Source organism: Arabidopsis lyrata (genome assembly GCF_000004255.2).
Source record: "Arabidopsis lyrata subsp. lyrata unplaced genomic scaffold ARALYscaffold_5, whole genome shotgun sequence".
Taxonomy (NCBI): Eukaryota; Viridiplantae; Streptophyta; class Magnoliopsida; order Brassicales; family Brassicaceae; genus Arabidopsis; species Arabidopsis lyrata.
In genome coordinates, this window is record NW_003302551.1 from 18,234,284 (window position 1) to 18,254,814 (window position 20,531).

Genomic DNA, 20,531 nt, shown 5'->3' on the forward strand with positions numbered 1-20,531 from the left:
ATTTTTGGTATGATCGTCGTGTTCGTCGTCGTTTCAATCTAAATATTTGGAAAAAAAACGAACAAAAAAAATAATATGTAGATCAATGAAAGAGAACCCACCAATTTAGAAACGGTTATCACGCCATCGTATTGTTCGTCGGATGATTATAAGTCTCTAATCCGGAGATTGACTTTTACCCTGACAAAAACATATATTCATAGCATAAAATCGTAAATAGAAGGTAGAAGACTACCTATTAATCGGTTGTAACCTTGTGCAAACTCGATTTAATTTTGACGAATGAAATGTTGGTGTGGTGTCAAAACTTTCTTGGGGAGACTCGAAGATGAGAGAGCTGAAGTCAGAGATAGGCAGAGAGGTTTACATGTGAATTAAGGTATGGAGTGCTAACGTGAACATGAACGTGAACGGCGGTGATTTTTGCACATAATAGCAATTAGATCGAGTTTTGGAAAAAAATATGGATCAGCGTGACATGACGCATATGGATACCATGCATGTCTATCTATTGTAAATCAAAAATTATATTATTGTTCCGCCTTATTTTTAAAACAGAAAGGAATTTTCCCTTAAATTTTAATATATTTTATAAGATAGTATCAGATATAGTAGTAAATCTAAAATAGTTGTTATTATTCCATATTTTACGGAAAAAAGTAAATATTATTTTAAATAAACATGGATAACAATGAATAAATGGCAGTTTTACAAATATTTATTATTATGATAGTGATTTGCTTATTAAAATATGTAAATTTTCTTTTCTTTTTTTGTATTTATCGTCGAAAATTTTAGAAACCCTAAATCATGCACCGCCTCCTATTCAATATAAATACCTTGCTCATGGTATTCAATTTCAGATCATAACTAACCCTTGTTTTTTTTGTTTTTTTTTCAAACTTTTTTTTGCTTCTACCTAATTTTAATTTTTCTTTTTATTGTAGGGTGGATGTATGGAGGGGACGATGTGAACTGGTGTATGGAAAATTTGGACCTAATTCAATGAATAAACAGGTGATCTTATAGTTTATATGTACAAATTTGATTTTTTTTTTTTTTTTGTATTTATGGTTTCACTATTTTCACCACTAATCAATTTTTATAATCAAAAAGTTTGGTTTCAACTTTTGAGAAGGTAATCATCGATGGTTTGGTATGTTTCTTTTTGTTGTAAAAAGATGAGGTACCTCCCGATTTTGTTGAGGTACATGTTCTTATTATTTTCAAATATGTCTTTTTTCAGAAGAAACACTCAACTTTTGATAACACAGTTGCCACAAAGTCAGAAAGATGACTTATTTCAGGGATGAATCTTCAGAGGAGGCTAATTTTTGTCGTTAATACAATTTAAGTATTCCTCTCTTTAGATTAGGGATAACAAACTTGGCTGTTAAATTCAGGAATTACTCTTTGTTGCCAATCTCTCTCCCCAAACTAAAATATCACATATATGGAAGTAGTAACTTAAAGTTTTTGGTATCGAGGTCATTCTAAGGCACTGATATTCGGACTTTGGTATGTATAGGATTCGTTTTCCATGCACTAAGATTTAATTATTGTTTAATTTATTGGTTTTTAGGTTTCTTTCCATACTCTGATGCGTTTTCGGATGTGCCAATGGAAGCTTGCATCACTCTTTACTCCAAGCGTAAGTATGCTCTGCATTAGCTTCTTCTGTTCCATTGGTTATTATGGGTTTTGACTTTTGAGAAATATATAACAATTTAAAACCAGGTTTTGTTGTTGATTGGTTCGGTTTGTATACCATATTTTGCTAAATACATATGACCATAAATAAGACCAAAGGAGCTGGGTTAGCTCCTTTGCCAGCTAGGTTGACTTCGTCTCCTCCCCGTCTTGCGGATTTCTGTTATTCAACGGGTATATTTGAGAAGTATACGGTACTAAAACCACAACCATTGATCTTAGCTTGATCGGTTCTTCCCTAGGATTTATACATAAAAGTAAATTGTTTTGTTTAATATTTTTCCATTGCATGAACTTTCGAGACAACAAGTGGACAGGAGTGTAATGTCATCAAAAGTCAAATCAAACACTGTGAGGAACATAATAGACAACGTTGGCTTCTTTCGCAGCTGCTCAACGTTGTCTCTCCCGATGGTCCCAACACTCTCTTCTTCTTTTTTTGTCAACATTCAAACGTTGTTTAAAATAAATAAAAATGTTTAACCTTAATCATCTTTCTAGATCTTTAAATGCCTAAAACTTCAACTTAATCAGTCAGCAATCTGTCACGTTAATGATTTTGAAAGGAAGACTTTTGTTTTGTTTCGGTTAGTTTTGTTTGTTTAGTATTTTAATCACAAGATAACTCTAATTTCCCATTAGAGTTGTGTTAATTGTGTTGATTATGATTTGGCGTTCCAATTCTGATATTATTTTTATGTTGTAAATCTTAAACTGTTACGTTATTGTTCTATCTTCCTATGTGAGAAAAAAGTAAAATGTTTTAAAATTTTGACATGGATAATAATATAATTGTAAATCTATAATAATTATATTATCATTTTATTTATATTTTTCAAAAAGAAATATATTTATCTTAATAGATTTAATATGATAATGTCAAATATAGTTATAAATCTAAAAGAGTTATGTTATTATTCCATCCTTTTATGAGAAAAAAGCAGATATTCTCTTAAACTTTTAAATTAACGTGGATAATAATAAATAAATGATAATTTTACTAATATGATAATGATTCGGTTTTAATCTTACCAAAAAACAAATAATAATTCTGTTTTAAAAATATATAAATTTTCTTTGTTTAGTTGTAGATATTGTCATATAAAAAATTCTTAGATCCTCCACTGCCTTAATTTTATGTAAACACCTTGCTTGATATTTAATTTTGATTTGATATCATAACTAATCCTTGCTTTTTTTTTTCGGCACTAACCATTGAATTTTTGCCATTTAATTCTTGCATAAAAAATAATAATTAATAGTAGTGTTTATTATGAATGCAGGTTTGTTTTCCATAAAAACTAGATTGGATTTATGGAAGCACGTCATTGTTTCCAGTGCGAGGAAACAAATGTCGTATCACTGCTGTTGTGGCTTTTTAGTACTTTCGTTTTTGTTTATGGCTTTGCTTCGGTTGTATGGTTAGTCATCAATCATTGATCTTCTCATTGTTTGAATATTGTTGCATAGGAAAAATCTTCCTTTTTTATGAATCTTTCAAAAGTTGGGTCCATGCTATTCTCAGTGATTGATTACGTTTATTGAATATTTGTGTGCTTCCTCTGCTGATATTCTAATTCATGCTTTATTCGTCGTCTTTGATACACTCTGATTAACCATTGTGGACCTCTAGAGTCTAATTTGCAATATTAATGCAAGTCTCTTTAACTTACGGATTATGAAGAGCATCCTAAGATCGTTTAATTTGATTCAGGCTTTATGTGGCTAATGTTTGGTCTTGGATGTGAATTAGTCTATCATGTTTCTTGGAAGGTAGGAAGCAATCTTGATGTTTACCAAAATCCAATGTGCTCTTTTGTAGCTCAGTTTTGAAATATGTACTAATTATTGTAGAGGGAACCCGAAACAAAGAGACCATATGTATGATTTTATATGCGAAGAGAAGCTCCGAATTTGAAATCGTCTCCACTCCGGTGATATGTGGCCATGGTGTGAAGGAGTCTGGAGCCATGGTTATTTCAGATTCGGACATAACCGTAATTGTTAAACTAATAAAAATAAGATCAAACGTACCGGATTGATGAGAATTTTTGGTGTTCTTCGTCATGTTCTTCGTCGTATGGATCTAACAAAAAAAAATATATATATACCCCAGAATTTTTTTTTGTTTGTTAATAGAGAGAACCCACCAATTTTGTAGCGTTGATTGTGACATCGAATTGTTTGTCGGATGAATATAAGTCTCTAATCCGGAGACTGAAGTTGAACCCTAACAAAAACATATATTCATAGCATAAAATTCATAAATAAAAGGTAGAGCATCACATAGTTTTTTCTTCAAAGCCAACACATCTCTCTTTGTAGCCGAATTACTCTCCAGTTTGGTATATACTCAAATTTTCCAATGACTTCCTTCTCGAACCTGGAGCGTTTTTGCTTTGCCGGATATTTTTAGGATATGGCTCTTATGTATCTCTTGTGAGTCACTTGATATGTTGTTTAGGTAAAACTTTTGGTTTGAAAGATAATGATCTACGACAAGCATAATCGGTTATTTGTTATATATGTGGCCATGTTCATATTGCTTTCTCCACAAGCAATTTTCCAGTTTTGTAGCATTCGATATTTAAATTTAAAAGCTTCAATACGTTGTATACATGTGTATGTATGTACATATATGAATTATTCTCAGTTGCACATAGTGGTTTCTAATGGATAGATACTTGCTCTCTGTAACCCTCTCATTTTTAGTACCTATCTTCAGTGTTTACTTTGCTAAGAGCTTCTTGATAGGCATACATCTTTACAATCTCAGATCAATATACTACAAATACATATACGATACAGTTAAGAAAATGATATTTCTCTTACAACTTTTTATATGGGTTTTATAAACAAGAGATCAACTGAAGGGTTACGCAGCGACCAATGGTGAAGGTAGAGACAAAGATACTACAATAGGGACGATAAATATGACACGATATATACAAAGGAGATGCCTGTTTCTATACCATTGAAATTTTACGTACATAACTACTTCAAAGAGCAAGATGACTTACTTGATAGGTAAGAGATATGGTAAGAGATTATATTTTTTCAATTATTTGTTTCCAACTACGAAAAACTCCAGTGACATACAATCTAAAAGCATGAATATGTATTAAAATCAAGAATACAACAAAAACCAGGAAGATGGGCCCAAATTAAAGTCCGAAACTGGACGTGGGGAACCCACAGACAGTGGCGGTCGGAGCGTTACAAATATGAAAGAAACGAGGAAGCGTGAATATGTCATAAAACCAAGAGTACTACAAAACCAAGAAGATGTGCTCAAAGAACGAAACTGGACGTGGGAACCCACAGACAGTGGCGGTCGTGGCATTACAAATATGAAAGAAACGAGTAAGCATGAATATGTCATAAAATCAAGAGTACGACAAAACAAAGAAGATGGGCCTAAAGACCGAAACTGGACGTGGGGAGCCCACGGACAGTGGCGGTCGGGGCGTTGCTAATATGAAAGAAACGAGTAAGCATGAATATGTCATAAAATCAAGAGTACGACAAAACAAAGAAGATGGGCCTAAAGACCGAGACTGGACGTGGGAACCCATGGACAGTGGCGGTCGGGGCGTTGCTAATATATTGTTGGTTTAAATATATAGATTTTTTATATTTAATTCTATTATATATATCAAGATATAAACACTAATAATTGTTTGTGATTCAAAAACACTATTAATTGTTGATTACTAATAATATATATCAAAAGTTATATCGTTTTACCATAATTCTATATTAATGTCGTTATAAAAATTAGACTCTTGACAAAATTAATTCAATAAATATCCCTAACTTGATAACCCTAAATATTAATTATTAATTCTGGTCTTAATCAACATACAACTCCGCGCTGGGCGCGGAGACCTCCCCTAGTTAAATATAAAAGAAAGACTAAAGTTTGATTGATTAATATAAAAGGCTCATTGGCTAATAATTAGCTCCCTTCTCCTTAAATCCCGAATAAATCTCAGAGAAACGACATCGTTGTGGTCGCTTTAAATCCTATCACTGCTTTTTCTCAGATAAGGGAGACGACAAAAATGGAAGTGAAAGGGAAGGAGACAGCTCCGAGTCTATGTCTGAGCAAATACGTGGATCCATCGAGTGAAGAGAGTCATAGATACTATCTTGCGCGGCAAAATGCCTTGCAGATGCTCCGAGACAGAGGCTACCAAGTCTCCGACGAAGATATCAATCTCTCCCTTCACGATTTTCGAGCTGTTTACGGCGAACGTCCCGATGTTGATCGTCTCCGCATCTCCGCTCAGCATCGCTCCGATTCTTCTAAAAAGGTATATCAAAGTATTTCGTACTGATTGTGATTTTTCGATTTCTTAGCGGTTTTTGTCTTTGCATGTTGTGGCTGTGAAGAAGATGATGGAATATAAAATTTGGACTCTTCGAATTGAAGTTTGAATTGCCACTTTTGTGGATTCAGATGACTAAACTTTACTACTTTATTGTCCTAATCAAGTAATATGCCTCATTTGTTTGTCCTCTGAAACTTTGTAATGTGAAATGTTTCTGGTAACAAGTGATTCTTAGATATATGCATCTGGCTATTGAACATTTTTGACAATATATTGTGACGCAGAGTGACCTCTCCGATCTTTAGAGCATGGTTAATGTCAAATGTGCGAGTTCTGATGATAACTACAGGTTCCCATTATTGATTGTAGAATGAGACTGAACTGCAAAAGAATGGTTATGTTGAATTTTTGTTGAAAGTCTTACCCTTTTTTGTATTGGTTGGTTCGTTTCATGTTGCCACTGATTTGGTATGCTCATTGGCATGCTTGTCACTTGCTTTCACAACTAGTCCAATTTCATATATTGATTGTTACAAGTTCTCCGGAATGCCTTCTATTTTCAACTCAGGATGCTTCTAGCATCAGCTCTAGTCTTATGGCATAACGACAGATATCTCATAATGATCTTCTGGATTTAAAGGTTTAGTTCAAGAAATTTGGCGATTTTGTTCTTTCAGGTCAAGGTTGTCTTTTTTGGTACTGGTATGGTTAAAGTCAATGCAATCCGCAGTATAGCGGCGGATGTACTTAGCCAAGAAACAGTAACTGGGCTGATTTTGGTTCTGCAAAGCCAAGTAACCAAACAAGCCATGAAAGCCATTGAACTCTTTTCTTTCAAGGTCGAGATATTCCAGGTTGGTGCATATATATATTTATCTTCCTAATCTATTTTGTCTTGGTACAACTTCAAATCTGTAACATCTAGTTTCCTTCTTGCTAAGATAACCGATCTGCTAGTCAACATAACCAAACATGCACTCAAGCCACAACATCGGGTTTTGAATGATAAAGAGAAGACAACACTTCTCAAGAAGTTCAGTATTGAGGAAAAGCAGGTACATTATCCATTTCTCAGGAGCTTATAAAAAATTAGTCTCCTCACCTTTCTAACCATTCATTCTTAAATTTATTTAACAGCTACCTCGGATTTCAAAGAAAGATGCGATCGTCCGCTACTACGGATTAGAGAAAGGGCAAGTTGTGAAGGTGAATTATAGAGGCGAACTCACGGAATCGCATGTTGCCTACCGATGTGTGTGGTGAAGAAACCAATAAAAAACCATCTTGTGTACTTATTTTCAGGAAAAGAAAAAAGAACTTGTGTTTTGTTTCTCATCCTAGAAGATCCTTTGCTTTGAACCCAAGAAGAAGTTAAAAAACAGAAACAAAAGATCCTTTGCTTGTTCTTAAAAACATTACCATTTATGTCTTCCGTACAAAGAGCTGTCACTACACGCTATCAAACACACAAAAAAGGTCATGGAGACTCCACCATTTCTTCAGAGGTTGGAGGACAATCAAAGCTCGTTGATGGATCGGTTTGAGCGGTTATCATTTGAGGCTCACCTCAACAATGCCTTGCTTGGTCGGAGTCTATCTGAGTCGGGCTTCTCTTTGATGTACAGTGCGGTCGTCGATGATTCCCCAATACATACAGCCGCTCCAGCGAACCAACCTAGACGACGATTAGGACTGAATAAGATACTGAAAAAGTTGATGAAACCAATTAGATATTGTAGCAAAAAAATCGGCAGAGGAAGAAAAGAAGAGGCGTGTGATTTTGATCCCAAGAGTTTTAACTTTAAGAATTGGCAAACTTTCAGCAAATCTGTCCGATTATTTTGAGTCCCTTAATATTAATTAACTCTTGTATTTTCTAAATATTTATATCTTAACTACCTCTGTTATGTTTTCTTAATTAAACAAAGTATCACCTTAGAGATATTGTTGGCAAAATAAAAATGACCGAAAATCTGATGTTTGTTGCCTACGATATTGTAATTAACATCAAAATCTGAAATTCTTTACAAATCACACCAATAGTATATGATTGTATTATCCAAACTGTTTGATTGAGTCCATGTTTGAACAACTAAAAAAATAACGTGAATGATTTCAATCACTTATTTTTCTCTCATGAAACTTGTAAATCCATTCAGTTATAGGGTTATTAATAACAAAACAGAAAATATAGGATAAAGGTGGATAAATCTTAACAATACAGGGGTCTTGTTGATAAAATTCAAGGGATAGATATTCCTCTGTTTCCCTGAGCTTGGGCAACAAGTCCAACTTCTCTCCTTAAGAATTAAGAAAGAGAGACCAGAAACGAAGACCTCATTAATCAAAGCTCAAAATCGCCTTCAATGGATGCTAAGATCGGACAATTCTTTGACTCCGTTGGTTCCTTCTTCAGCGGCAGCGATAAGATCCCATGGTGTGACGGAGATGTCATCGCTGTAAGTTTTTTTCTCTATATCCTTCATTTGTTTCGCTTTTTTTCCGCCTATGTTTCCCAAGACGAGAAACCATCTCTTGTAGCCGAACGGAATCACCAACTGGTTGCAGAAATTTAGACCTGTTTTCGTGTTTTTGTTATAGAAATTTCTGAAATCGGATTTGCTTTCTTTAGGATTTGTCCTTTTATCAATATTTTTTTTTGGATTCGAGCTTCAGAAGTTTATGAGATGTTGTTAAATTCGTCTTCAAATGAGCGTGATTACTGATTTTTGGACCTTACGTTGGATCCGAGTTTGATAACTGTAGAACTTTACCAAATGTCACAGCATCATGATTTTTTTGTTTGATAGCTTTGTATCTTCTTCAATCGTCTAGCTTCACTAGCTAAACTCTGTTGTTTTTGATGTGCAGGGGTGTGAAAGAGAGGTTCGAGAGGCCACAGATGCTGGCTCTGAAGATCTTAAGAAAGAGTGCTTGATGCGATTGTCTTGGGCTCTTGTTCATTCCCGTCAAACCGAAGATGTTCAACGAGGAATAGCCATGCTTGAAGGTAATTGTACTCCTATCTTGTTCTGTGCATACCATGGCCTGAAATATTAGTTTGGCTGCAAAGTTTAGCAATGTTTTTGACACAAGAGGGTTGAAGCTTTTCCTTCTGCATCATTTAAACATGAGATTGATAAATTTGTTTTTGTTTTTTTTGCAGCATCTCTGGAAAGCAGTGCCCCTCCTTTAGAGGACCGAGAGAAGCTCTATCTTCTTGCTGTTGGATATTACAGAAGTGGGGACTACTCAAAGAGCAGGCAGCTCGTGGACCGCTGTATCGAGGTATTATCCACTTCCTCACACTTTTCTTTATAGGCAGCTCGTGCTTCTATATATGTATGCACCTCTTTGATGGATGCTTTGGTTTTTCATAGATGCAAGCTGATTGGAGACAAGCTTTGGTCCTAAAGAAGACCATCGAAGACAAAATCACAAAGGGTAAGCGCCATTCGTTACACATGAATCAATGGATTGTTCTAGGGATGGTAAATGTTTGTAACAACATCCAAATTGACTCACAGAGTTACTAAATGGTATTTTTTCATTCTCAGATGGTGTTATAGGGATAGGGATCACTGCTACAGCCTTTGGAGCTGTGGGTCTCATAGCCGGTGGTATCGTAGCAGCTATGTCTCGCAAAAAATGAAAACCACAACCATGACTTCTTCTCTGTGTATACAATGGCAGCTTACTTTTTTTTTCCAAGTTTTTTATCCTCTTTGACTGTGTTTTCCACTGCTTGCTTCACAATTTGAATAATTTTTCAGAGTTTTATAATATGTGTAAGCCTGAGTTGGATATTTCACCTTTCCTTAAATTTGGTTTTACCATTTCTACCTAGAAACATCATAATACTAATTTCCTGGTTCAAATGGAGAGCTAAAAATATAACGTTTTTTTTTACAATTCCCGGATATTTGTAACATGTGCTTATTATTTACTTGTGGCTTTAAACGAGTGGGCTTTCTGTGCCAGTGAAATTATGTCCTTTCTTCTTTTTTTGTAACATGGCCCTATGTAAGATAGGGCTTATTACACGTTTCAAGAACGCCCCTGATTTTTAGGATTCCACTGGGATATGTAATTCCTTGGCACTGTAAAATCAACTATTCTTTTAACTATTTCGTCTCTAACAACAACAAAATTTGACAGTTTTTGGATTTTAATGGAATTCTGCTATTCTTAATTACTTGAACAGAAACAACTGAAATTGAGACAAGTATGATATCTACAAAATAGTAACAACAATTCTACAAAGTTCTAACTAGTAACTACAAATTAACAAAGGTAAGAAACACAAAAAAAAAAAAAAAAAAAAAAAAAATTCTGATAAACTATTTCGAGCTCTTGTTGCCACGAGAAAGAAACTCAGTAATCTTCTCCAAAGCCACCGTACGCCCAAACTGAGCAAAACCATTGCAAAGTCCGGTCTCTCTGTCTAAGTCAACGAGAGTTGACTTCAACCTCTTTCGTTCCTCCTCCACATCTCCCATAGCTATAGTCAACGGAGACCTTTTATTAACGGCAAACTCCGCAGTCACACGAATCGACCTCTCCACAGTATCCAATCGACTCACGAGTTTACTAATTTTCTCAACTTGTTTGAGAGCAACCGTCGTTCCTCTTTCCATAGAACTCATGGCCGTCTTCTCCCGTTTCAATGATTCGGTCGATTTTCTCCACCTTGAAGCTACAAATGTAGTCAATCCCTCCATAGGAACTAATCCGGCAATGAGTTTGCTCAGGAAGATTGCAGCAATTACTGGAGCAAGTAAAGCTGCGGTAACAATTGCTCTTCGTCCTCGAACACGTCTCAGCTTTTTGTCGATTTCTTTCATAGTCTTCTCCAGTTTAACGATCATCTTCGCCAGCTCTTCATGACAGGTCTGAAATTTTCTGAGAAATTCGCAATAATCCAAGTCGTCGTCGTCATTGTTATAAAAGGCATTGAAGTTCCTCAGATCTCGGAAGGTTTTTCTGAAGCTAGCTTGTTCGAGAAGTAACCCGCCATAACCCAATTTTTCTTGCTCAAAATCAGATAGTGCTTCATCAATTAAGAGACACTCGTTGTTCTCGGCTCTCTCCAAGCATGTTCTAAGAGACTCGCAGAGCTGGGAAACACCTTTGCTAGTGGTGAAGTAGTGGTTGAGAAGACGGAACAAGTCGGGATCTTCGCGGAGATCAGTTTGCTCGAATTCGATGAAGAGTTTAGAGACGTCTTCATCCATATTCTCCATGCAGTCGCCAAGTTTCTTTAGATTATCTTCTGATCGCGATCGCAGCATCCCATTAGTGTGGCCGATGGACGACGAAGTGCTAGGTGGCGATAGGAGAAACATTGTTGGAGAAACCATGGAGATCGGTTTACGCTTGAGAATGAGTCTCAAGAAAGGATTGCAAATTATCATCTTTTTGCAAAGCAAAAGAAAGATCAATACGAGTTTTTAGCGAACAGAGTAATCAAAATAATACGATTTTTTAGAGAACAGAGTAAAGAAACTTTCGCAATTTGGACCAGATGAATAAGAATGAATATAGAAATATTAGTCAGCAATCCTGTGTATTATATATTAATAAACTTGTAAACAATTTCCTTTTCTGCGTAGAAATATTTCTTTATTTTTTGCCAAGTTAACATTTCCTTTTTTTTGTTTACTTTTCTACAGTTGTATAAACCTAGGAAAAAAAAAAGGAAATATATCTTTGAATTGATGCAACGGTAACCTGTAAATATTTATGAATAAAATTAAACAAAATAAGTAAAAGAATGATTTTTTGTTGATTCTAAAACAATCAAACCAATTGGTAGGATAGATCTCTATTGTTTGTTGCGATTTTTCTTATATGTTTTGACTAAAACTATTTTTTTATTTCATATTTTATATATATTTAAGCTAAAAAAATTGTATTGAAAATATTCAAGGTATAAATTGTTTTTGAACTATTGTCAAAAAAAAAAAATTGTTTTTGAACTAAACTTAAAAAGTGAAGCATTGTAGTACTCACAGGCTAAGACAAGTATTAGTTGCACAACATACCTAATTTTTTCACTAGTATTTCAAGATTTTTATATATGACGAGTCTCCATCACTTCCTTGACCTTTTTCTTTAGGTAGCACCACCACCAAAACATCTCCACCAATATTACCTTGTTTTGCTTGTTTTGCTTGTTTGCTACCAAAAACTCTTAACGATACTCTATCGACTAAATATCCCTTCAATTTTTTTATTTTTTTTTATACTAAATTCTAAAGAATTTATCAATATATCTAACAAACGTGACAATGAATCAAATTCTCTAAATTCTATCTCGGTTGGCTTTGTACTAAGCTAATTTAGTTTGTGCCAGTTAGATCCCCAAAAACCAATGTTCGAGGTTGTCTGAAGATAAACCCAATTATCAGCATTGGTACATGCCGTAGGTTAGAAGAAAACAAGTCTTTGTCATGAAACACAAGAATATTTGGGGTTGACTTTCATGTGACCGTATTTGTTGGATGATCATAAGACATTTCCTTATATTTGACCTTCAATATTATATTGATCGAGTTTACGTTTGTGTATATTGTTGTTTGGCGGCTTGAGTTTGTTTTGTTTATCTTGGATTTTTGTATAAACGTTGTGGTCGGCTAAAAACCTGTATGTCGAATCTAGCCCATCAAAAACGGAACACTGAACTAATGTTTAGGCCTTGAGAAAATGTCAGAATTAACCAGATCCGATCATGTCCATATAGAAAGTAAATTAAGCTAATTTGCAAATCACACTTCCACTATTTTTTTGGTTAAATTCAGTTCCACTTTCCAGTATATTTTTTATCCAAACGAAGATAACACGAGTGTGTGTTTACAATCTAAGGGTTTCATTTTAAATTATGACTTGGATTATGGATAGTGAGACTTTGTCCACACATATTCCTATACGGCATAATCGCACATTTGGTTCTCATTGTCTCCATACTTATAATACTATTTATTTTTTTAAGTATCATTATCTTCTACAAATCGTAGTTGTGTATTTCTAAAATTATAAGTGTACAATAGATACTACGAAGAACATTCTCTATGGTGTCACATTGGCTGTAGTTGTAATTTTTTAATGAAAAAGGAATAGTCAAAGAATCAATTAGAAAATTATATAACAATCACCTTAATCACGTGAATGGATAAGTTATAGATAAATTGCATCTAGTAACACTTTTTGGTGCTCAAGTTAAAAAGTAACATGCGCAAATATTTATATAGATACAACGGTGAACGAATGGTTCAATTAAAGTGTCGAACGCCAAAGGATGAAGCACATTGTTGATGTGGATATTTGCTAATTAGTCTACTCCGGCTAATGAGCAGTAAATTAAATCGTCTAATTTTATTCTTTAACTAGGATTTAACCCCCGGTAAACCGCGGGGCAAAATTATATTTTATGTATTTTATATAATAATTTATAATTTATTGGATTTTTAAATTGATATTAAATAAAAAAAATTCATTTAATTATTTTATTATAATTAATATCGTCGAAATATGTGTACTTAGAAAAGTTGGAGGTGTAGAAATGATATAGTGCTAATATTGGCAGACATTTATAATCATGGACTATTATAATAATTTGATATTATTTTGTATCAAAAAAATTTACCCCGCGATATATTGTGGGTCGATTTTTTTAAACTAAAATTTTTAAATTTTAAATTATATTTGTTTGGTTTGTTTAGTATTTAAGATTATATAATTATATCTATATTTTTAATTCTAGGTTTCACCTGTGGTATACCCCGTTTTGTATTCAGAATTATTTTGGTCTTTTTTATAGTATGATTCTAAACCATTGCCCAATTTTTTAAGCAATGTAGGACATTGTACACATATTTTTTCTTCATCAATTGAGTAATATATGTCCGTTTTAAAAAAATTTAATCACATTATATGCAGAAAAAATTTATTATTTTATTAATTATATATATTTTATATAAATTCAAAATAAATTACTATAAGATCATATAAAAGTAAAAGAGGAATCATACAATAATGTTTAAATTAGGTAGAGATGTTTTAGGAAAATTTAGAAACAAAATCAATTTGTTACTATATTTGGAAGCCATAGTTTCTAAAAGATTTTTTCAAAAATATTTTATAATATTAATTAATAGATAAACATTTATGATAATAGCATTCTTTGTAAATACTTAATAACTCTAGAATTTATTTGCTAAGTGTACTCTAAAAATGTATATATAGATTCTTCTAATATATATATGCTAGATATTTAATATCACCCATGAAAGATGTTACTATCAATAATAATAAGTAAAGAGTTAGAAACAGGTAAAATCTAAAGCGATGTCATCCTTCACGTCACTTATCTATATATACATTTTTGGATGACTTTTAGCAAATAAATCCTGGAGTTGGAATGTATTTACAAAGAATGCCATTGGCATTTATTATTTACTTTTACAAAATTTAAATAAAAGATATGAACCAAACAATATCTTGTCTAATTTGTTTTTAAAAATCTCTACACAATCTTTCCATATATCTTCAAAAAACTTTTATAGCAAATATTTATATTAACATTTTGCATAGTAATAAAAATACTAATTTATAATAATCAAAATATTCACATAGAAAAATTATATACACATACAAGAAAAAAACTATATATGTCATCATTTAAGTCGTTGCTTTATTTAAATAAAATAAAAACACAAAAACCTGAAATCATATATTTTATATGATAAATTTAAAATATATATTAGTAATATAAATTTAAAATCATTCAAAGAACGGTATACCACGGGTGAGATCCTAAAATTATTGGATTTTATTACAATAATAATTTATTTTCTTGGATTTTATAACACTAATAATTTAGCTAATGGGATAATATAGACGGGTTTATATGGAATGACGGGTTTGGGTCGATATTAATAACGGTATATTAAGGATGAAATCCTAAAATTAACAATCAAAATACAATTATACAATCTTAAACACAAAACAAAAGAAACAATATTAACAAAACAAATACAACTTAAAATTTTTAGTTATTAAAAAACCGACCCACGGTATACTTCGGAGTCAAATATTCAAAATTTTAAAATCCACCATACATCGTTACTTAAAAAAAATGTATGTTTTCGTATCTATACTTTAAAAATTGAAACCTAAACAATAGTAATCATACACTAGATAATACATAGATATATATCTACATTTAAAAATACAAATTAATATGATATATCTTCAGTTAAACTTTAAAAAATAACATTATATTTTTTAAAAAAATATAGCCACGCGGTGTACCGCGGGTTAAATTCTAGTTTAGAAAACATTTTTGCAACATTTTCCAGTTTCTATTTTGATGTTCACATTATGGTCTCGTCAGCGCCGCTTTCTCCTCCATTTATCCGATCGGTTAAATAGATTTGTCTCCTAATTCTTTTTGTTCTCCTAGCAACTTATTCGTATCATGTTTCTTCAGTATTTGGTTTGTTTTCCAAAACATATTTTTTCTATGCGCTCTAGTCCACCAAAAAAATCAGTCTATAAGATTTAATATAGACAAATTTGTACTAACTAATCTACATCACTTTAATCATTTTATTATCTCACCCGTTCCAAGGCCAATCGGACTAGTATTATATTAAAATTGTGAATATTTTAAAGTCAGAGTTTCTTAATTAATCTAAAATATATTCAAATGGAAGTCGCCGTCTTTTCTCATAGATATTAGATTAGACAATTTTTGCAAATTCGAGTTTTTAAATTCAAATTAATCTTTTGATTACTAGAAAGCAAAAAGACCTCTATATAAATAAATATCTGATAAAAACCAAACATAAAGAGAAACAAAAGAAGTTTGCCCAAAAAAAAAAAAAAAAGAGAAACAAAAGAAGAGTAGACTTTCCATCACCGCTATAATGCGCCGATCTCCGCGTTCTCTATAAGACGCCAGTATCCGTGCCCGCTATAATGCGCTGGTCTCCGTGTCCGCCTCTCTCCGCCGTCTAATGTCTGATCTTCTAGGTCTCCTCCACAAATTCGAACAAGAATTTGTCTTAATGTGCAAAACCAAAATGGGAGTCAATGCTTCAGAGCCTAAACGAACACGATCGCGACCGAGTCAATCGCAAGAGAGGCATCCGTCGACGAGACGATCTCCGTCAACGAGCACCACCGGCACAACAACCACGACGACATCGAATTCTAACAAAACTGGTGCCTCCTCCTCCTCCTCAGGTGCTTCTTCTTCAGTCGCTAGTCGAACATCTCTCGCTAGTCTCCGAGAATCCTTACCGGAGAACCCTCACATATACAACGTCTCCGAGATTCGTGCCGCCACCAACAATTTCCTCGCCAATCGCTTATCTTCCTCTTCCTCTAAAGCCTCATGGCGTTGCAATTTGAGAGGGAAAGAAGTCGTTGTCTTTCAGAGAAAGTTTAGACGAAGAATCGCCATGGATGAGCTTAGAGATCGTCTTTCAGATATCTGCCGGAGCCACCACGGAAGCATCATAAATCTACTCGGCGCTTCTGTTTCCGGCGGTGGAAGAGGAGGAGGAGGAGGAGGCGATCACATCTACCTAGTCTACGAATACGTCAACGGAGCATCTCTCGCTGAGTGCTTGAGAAACCCTAAGAACCCTAATTTCACAGTTTTATCGAATTGGACTTCACGGATTCAAATTGCAACAGATCTAGCTCATGGACTCGATTACATCCACAACAAGACTGGATTAAAGATCGAAAATCTCGTTCACAATCACATCAAGAGCTCGGCGGTGATCGTGACGGAGCCAGATTTCAACGCTAAGATCTGTCACTTCGGAACTGCGCAGCTTTGCGGTGAAACAGATGAAATGTCACCGGAGAGAGACGAATCGAGAAATCCCCGGCGATCTGATAGCAGAGCGATCAGATTCGAAGGAGTGAGAGGTTACATGTCGCCGGAATTTCAATCATCGGGAATCGCTACTCAGAAATCAGACGTTTACGCTTTCGGAGTAATGATGCTGGAGCTTCTCTCAGGCGAGGAGCCGTTGAAGTATAGGTATGAAAAAGCCACCGGAGATTTCGAGAGGACGTCGGTGATTGAAACGGCGGGAGCGGCGATCGAGTATGGAGATGGTGATAGAGAGGGAAGATTGAGGAGGTGGATGGATCGGAGATTGGGGGATTCGTTTCCTGTGACGGTGGTGGAGAAATTAACGAGGCTGGCGTTGGATTGCGTTCAGGATGATCCGGTGAATAGGCCGGAGATGGGAAGAGTCGCCGGGAAAATATCTCAATTGTATTTGGAATCGGAAAAGTGGTCGGCGAATATGAAACGGCCAACGGATATCACCGTCTCCTTCGCTCCCAGATGAGGGAATATTCCTATTTTTTATTTTTATTTTTATTTCAGTTTTTGTATATTCGTTAGTAGGCTTATTTATTCCCCAAACTAATTTAATTTAGGGAGTGTTATTGGTTTGTGATTTAAATAGAGTTTTGATGATTTTAATAAAATCATAGAAAGTGAATAAGTGAATGATTTAGAAGAATTGTTAGAGAGTTTTCTATAGTCTTGTTGATTAGTTTTTCTATAATCTTGTAAAATCTCCCAAACAATCTCAATATTTCAGCATACTTTCCATGACTTTATTTTGTAAAGAAAAGTGTTTAAAATCATAAACCAATAACACAATAATTGAATTCATTAACAATCATAGATTGTCATAGATTGTTTTGTTTTAGTTGAATAACACAAAACTTTTAATGACTTTATAAAACTCTTAATCCAATAACACAATATTCATTAAGATTTTAAATGACTTTTTACAGATCATAAACTAATAACACCAAACTTTAAGAGAGTTTAACAAAATCTTGATTGAATAACAACAGATTCTACACAACAATTAAAGTCATTAAAACTCTATTTAAATCACAAACCAATAACATCCCCTAAACGATGATTTCGATGTAATTACGACATGTCTTCGTTTGAAGATTGTTGCAGAGTAAAAATTAGAATAAGATATTGATTGGAATTAAATATGTATCAGTTTTTGATATGAAGATTATGATATGAGCAACTAATAAGATATTGATTGGAATTAAATGCGTATCAGTTTTCAAACGTCAAAATGATGAAGAAAAGTGTATGAAGGTTGGTAATGGAATCTGCTTTTAGAGTCGTGTGGACCAATCTCACGTTAATGCTTTTTTTGTTAACGAAGACGTGAGGTTGAATTAAGAAAACTTTGACTAATAAAAATGATATAAATCATCTGGAGACTGGAGTCTGGACTAAACATAAGTTTCAGAATCAAGTTTTTGTACTTATCTTCAGATATGTAAATTTGGTGCGTGTTTGTGTTGTGGATTGATTCGCTTTCTATATTCTTAAGAATCCTGTCTAAGCTTTGCTTATGAATCATTTTGAGGTTGCTTTCGCGACATAGACCAACTAAGAAGTAAAAAAGACCTGACTCAGTCAACACAAATATGGGCTATTGAATATGTCTTGACACTGGGTTTATGTATTCGTGGTCCAATCACGCAAATGGGCTTCTTCTAAAAACATGCTTGGTACTAGGTTTTCGTTATACCGATATTAAAACAAAATGTTATGCTGCTTGGCCGAATTGTCAGCTGTTTGTTCAACGGAAAGGACCAAAAAAAAAAAACAACAGGTGGACGAAAATATTTTGGTTGGAGATTTTGCATGATGCATTCTCCTACAAACAAATCTATGATTTACAAGCAAACTTTCCAAGACCAAGTAAGTATTCATGCGTACCAAGAAGGTTCTAAGAGAACATACATATGTCATACCATCGAATTAGTTCAATAACAGCATATAATGTAATAGAGCATCAAAGGATGAATTTTGTTAGCTTTAACGGTCTGATAGTTACTGGCAATGCAAATAAGCAGATTATGAATTTATTCGGGTAGAAGAAAAAAAGAAGACAAAATCATGAATAAAAAAGGAGAAGGAGAGAAAGGAAAAGAATGAGAGGTCAAGTCAACAGAAGTCCACATCACACATCACTTCACACGCAAAAGCATACAACTGTCTTGTCTTGTCAAATCATTTTTTTGCATCTCGACAATATCTTACTCCCATATATGTATATATACGCTTATACATATGTGTGTGTTCATTTTATCAGTGTTAAATTTTAGAGCTTATTTGGTACTACGTTTCTCTGAACTAAACTAAGCAAATTAATATTCTAAATCAATTTAGTAAATAACTCTTTGAAGTTGTATGTACTTATGAATATAAACGTGGTTAGACAAGAAGACGAATTCGCTCGTAAGTGTTGGGGCAGCATTTTTGAGGAGAGCGTCTATCAAGTGATGGATATCTAAAAATATATAAGGATACATGTAATGAAATGATTCCGGGAAGTTTTAGGTAAACATAGCTGTTTTTTGAAGCGGCGTGTAATTCTTAAAATATAATGTGAATTTCTATAACTAAATCGTATATTTTCAACAGATTATTGGCCTTTACACATATCCTGTTTCAGCTCAACTTGGTGGAAAGTTTCCGCGTTTGCCTAATTAAGAGTTTGATAGGAAGTAAAAAAGATGTTTTGGAGATTTGAATTTCTGGATAATTGAAAAATCTAGCTTGGTGAAACGGTGATAAAATAATACGGCTACGTCCGTCGTCCGTTATCTAAAATTAATTTTAAGAACACCGTTTCAGATAGAATTAAATGATAGATACTCCTTCATAAATGAGGTATGACTCTGAACAGCGATCTATGGAATTTCAAATAATAGACGAATAGACTTGATGTAAAAAGATAAGTACACTTATATATCGAGAGACATATTCTATAATATATATGCATGTTCACATATTTTGCTTTGCATGCAATTGATTAGAAAGTTGAGAAGCTTTGATCGAGAAAGTAGGTGGACATAGTTTACAGATAGGGTAATAACAGATTAACAGCCTTTTGAACATTATTATACATGACCATTCTAAAAGATTTTGTTCCATGTTTTTAAACTTTTAACTGTTGAAGTAAATCTTCTTCTTTCTCCAAACAAAGAGCAGTTAAGATTTACTGTTTCACCGCCTGTCTTCTTTATTATTCTTTCCTTCTTCAAATTACAATTTATTTTCTTTATCATATACAATCCTTAACAACCACTTCTTCTGTCTTATGCCACAACACTTAGCGGCAGAACTGGAAACTCCAGCTTTTCTTGTCTCTTTCTTTCCACACACACATATTATTGATGATATATAATACTCCTTCCGTTTCATAAAGAGTGTCGTTTTAAGGTTTTATTTTTGTTTCACAAAGAGTGTCGTTTTAGGTTTTCAATGCAAAATTTAATGATTTTTTATGTTTTATGACTATTAGTATTCTGTATATTGTTTTACTATTGGACAGATTATGTTTAGGTACATAGTTAATAATGTTTTTGTTTAGAAAAAACAAAAAATTTAATGTTTTCTTAATATAT

General features: G+C 33.6%; 4 protein-coding genes across 4 annotated transcripts; 3 read left to right on the plus strand and 1 right to left on the minus strand.

Moving 5' to 3' along the window:
• Window positions 1-5,694: 5,694 nt before the first annotated feature.
• LOC9312464 (DNA-directed RNA polymerase V subunit 5A) lies at window positions 5,695-7,462 on the plus strand. The gene is made up of 4 exons (XM_002876350.2): window positions 5,695-6,026; window positions 6,722-6,898; window positions 6,986-7,099; window positions 7,182-7,462. The coding sequence occupies exons 1-4, from the start codon at window positions 5,775-5,777 to the stop codon at window positions 7,305-7,307; spliced, it is 669 nt and encodes a 222-aa protein (XP_002876396.1). The 5' UTR covers window positions 5,695-5,774; the 3' UTR covers window positions 7,308-7,462.
• Window positions 7,463-8,212: 750 nt separating this feature from the next.
• Window positions 8,213-9,888, plus strand: LOC9312465 (mitochondrial fission 1 protein A). Its single transcript, XM_002876351.2, has 5 exons — window positions 8,213-8,503; window positions 8,916-9,054; window positions 9,211-9,332; window positions 9,425-9,488; window positions 9,602-9,888. The coding sequence occupies exons 1-5, from the start codon at window positions 8,411-8,413 to the stop codon at window positions 9,694-9,696; spliced, it is 513 nt and encodes a 170-aa protein (XP_002876397.1). The 5' UTR covers window positions 8,213-8,410; the 3' UTR covers window positions 9,697-9,888.
• Window positions 9,889-10,360: 472 nt separating this feature from the next.
• On the minus strand, window positions 10,361-11,671 carry LOC9312466 (UPF0496 protein At3g57100). Its single transcript, XM_002878086.2, has one exon. It carries the CDS (start codon window positions 11,456-11,458, stop codon window positions 10,385-10,387), a length of 1,074 nt encoding a protein of 357 aa, XP_002878132.1. The 5' UTR covers window positions 11,459-11,671; the 3' UTR covers window positions 10,361-10,384.
• A 4,120-nt stretch (window positions 11,672-15,791) lies between these two features.
• LOC9314201 (lysM domain receptor-like kinase 3) lies at window positions 15,792-17,564 on the plus strand. The gene has a single exon (XM_002876352.2). The coding sequence runs from the start codon at window positions 16,064-16,066 to the stop codon at window positions 17,417-17,419; it is 1,356 nt and encodes a 451-aa protein (XP_002876398.2). The 5' UTR covers window positions 15,792-16,063; the 3' UTR covers window positions 17,420-17,564.
• Window positions 17,565-20,531: the final 2,967 nt, after the last annotated feature.

Coding starts and splice junctions, on each gene's coding strand:
- LOC9312464 (XM_002876350.2), top strand. CDS start 5,775: ATGGAAGTGAAAGGGAAGGAGACAGCTCCGAGTCTATGTCTGAGCAAA. Junction 6,899..6,985: donor TCAAGGTCGAGATATTCCAG/GTTGGTGCATAT, acceptor CTTCTTGCTAAG/ATAACCGATCTGCTAGTCAA. Junction 7,100..7,181: donor TCAGTATTGAGGAAAAGCAG/GTACATTATCCA, acceptor TTTATTTAACAG/CTACCTCGGATTTCAAAGAA.
- LOC9312465 (XM_002876351.2), top strand. CDS start 8,411: ATGGATGCTAAGATCGGACAATTCTTTGACTCCGTTGGTTCCTTCTTC. Junction 8,504..8,915: donor GTGACGGAGATGTCATCGCT/GTAAGTTTTTTT, acceptor TTTGATGTGCAG/GGGTGTGAAAGAGAGGTTCG. Junction 9,489..9,601: donor CGAAGACAAAATCACAAAGG/GTAAGCGCCATT, acceptor TTTCATTCTCAG/ATGGTGTTATAGGGATAGGG.
- LOC9312466 (XM_002878086.2), bottom strand. CDS start 11,458: ATGATAATTTGCAATCCTTTCTTGAGACTCATTCTCAAGCGTAAACCG.
- LOC9314201 (XM_002876352.2), top strand. CDS start 16,064: ATGTCTGATCTTCTAGGTCTCCTCCACAAATTCGAACAAGAATTTGTC.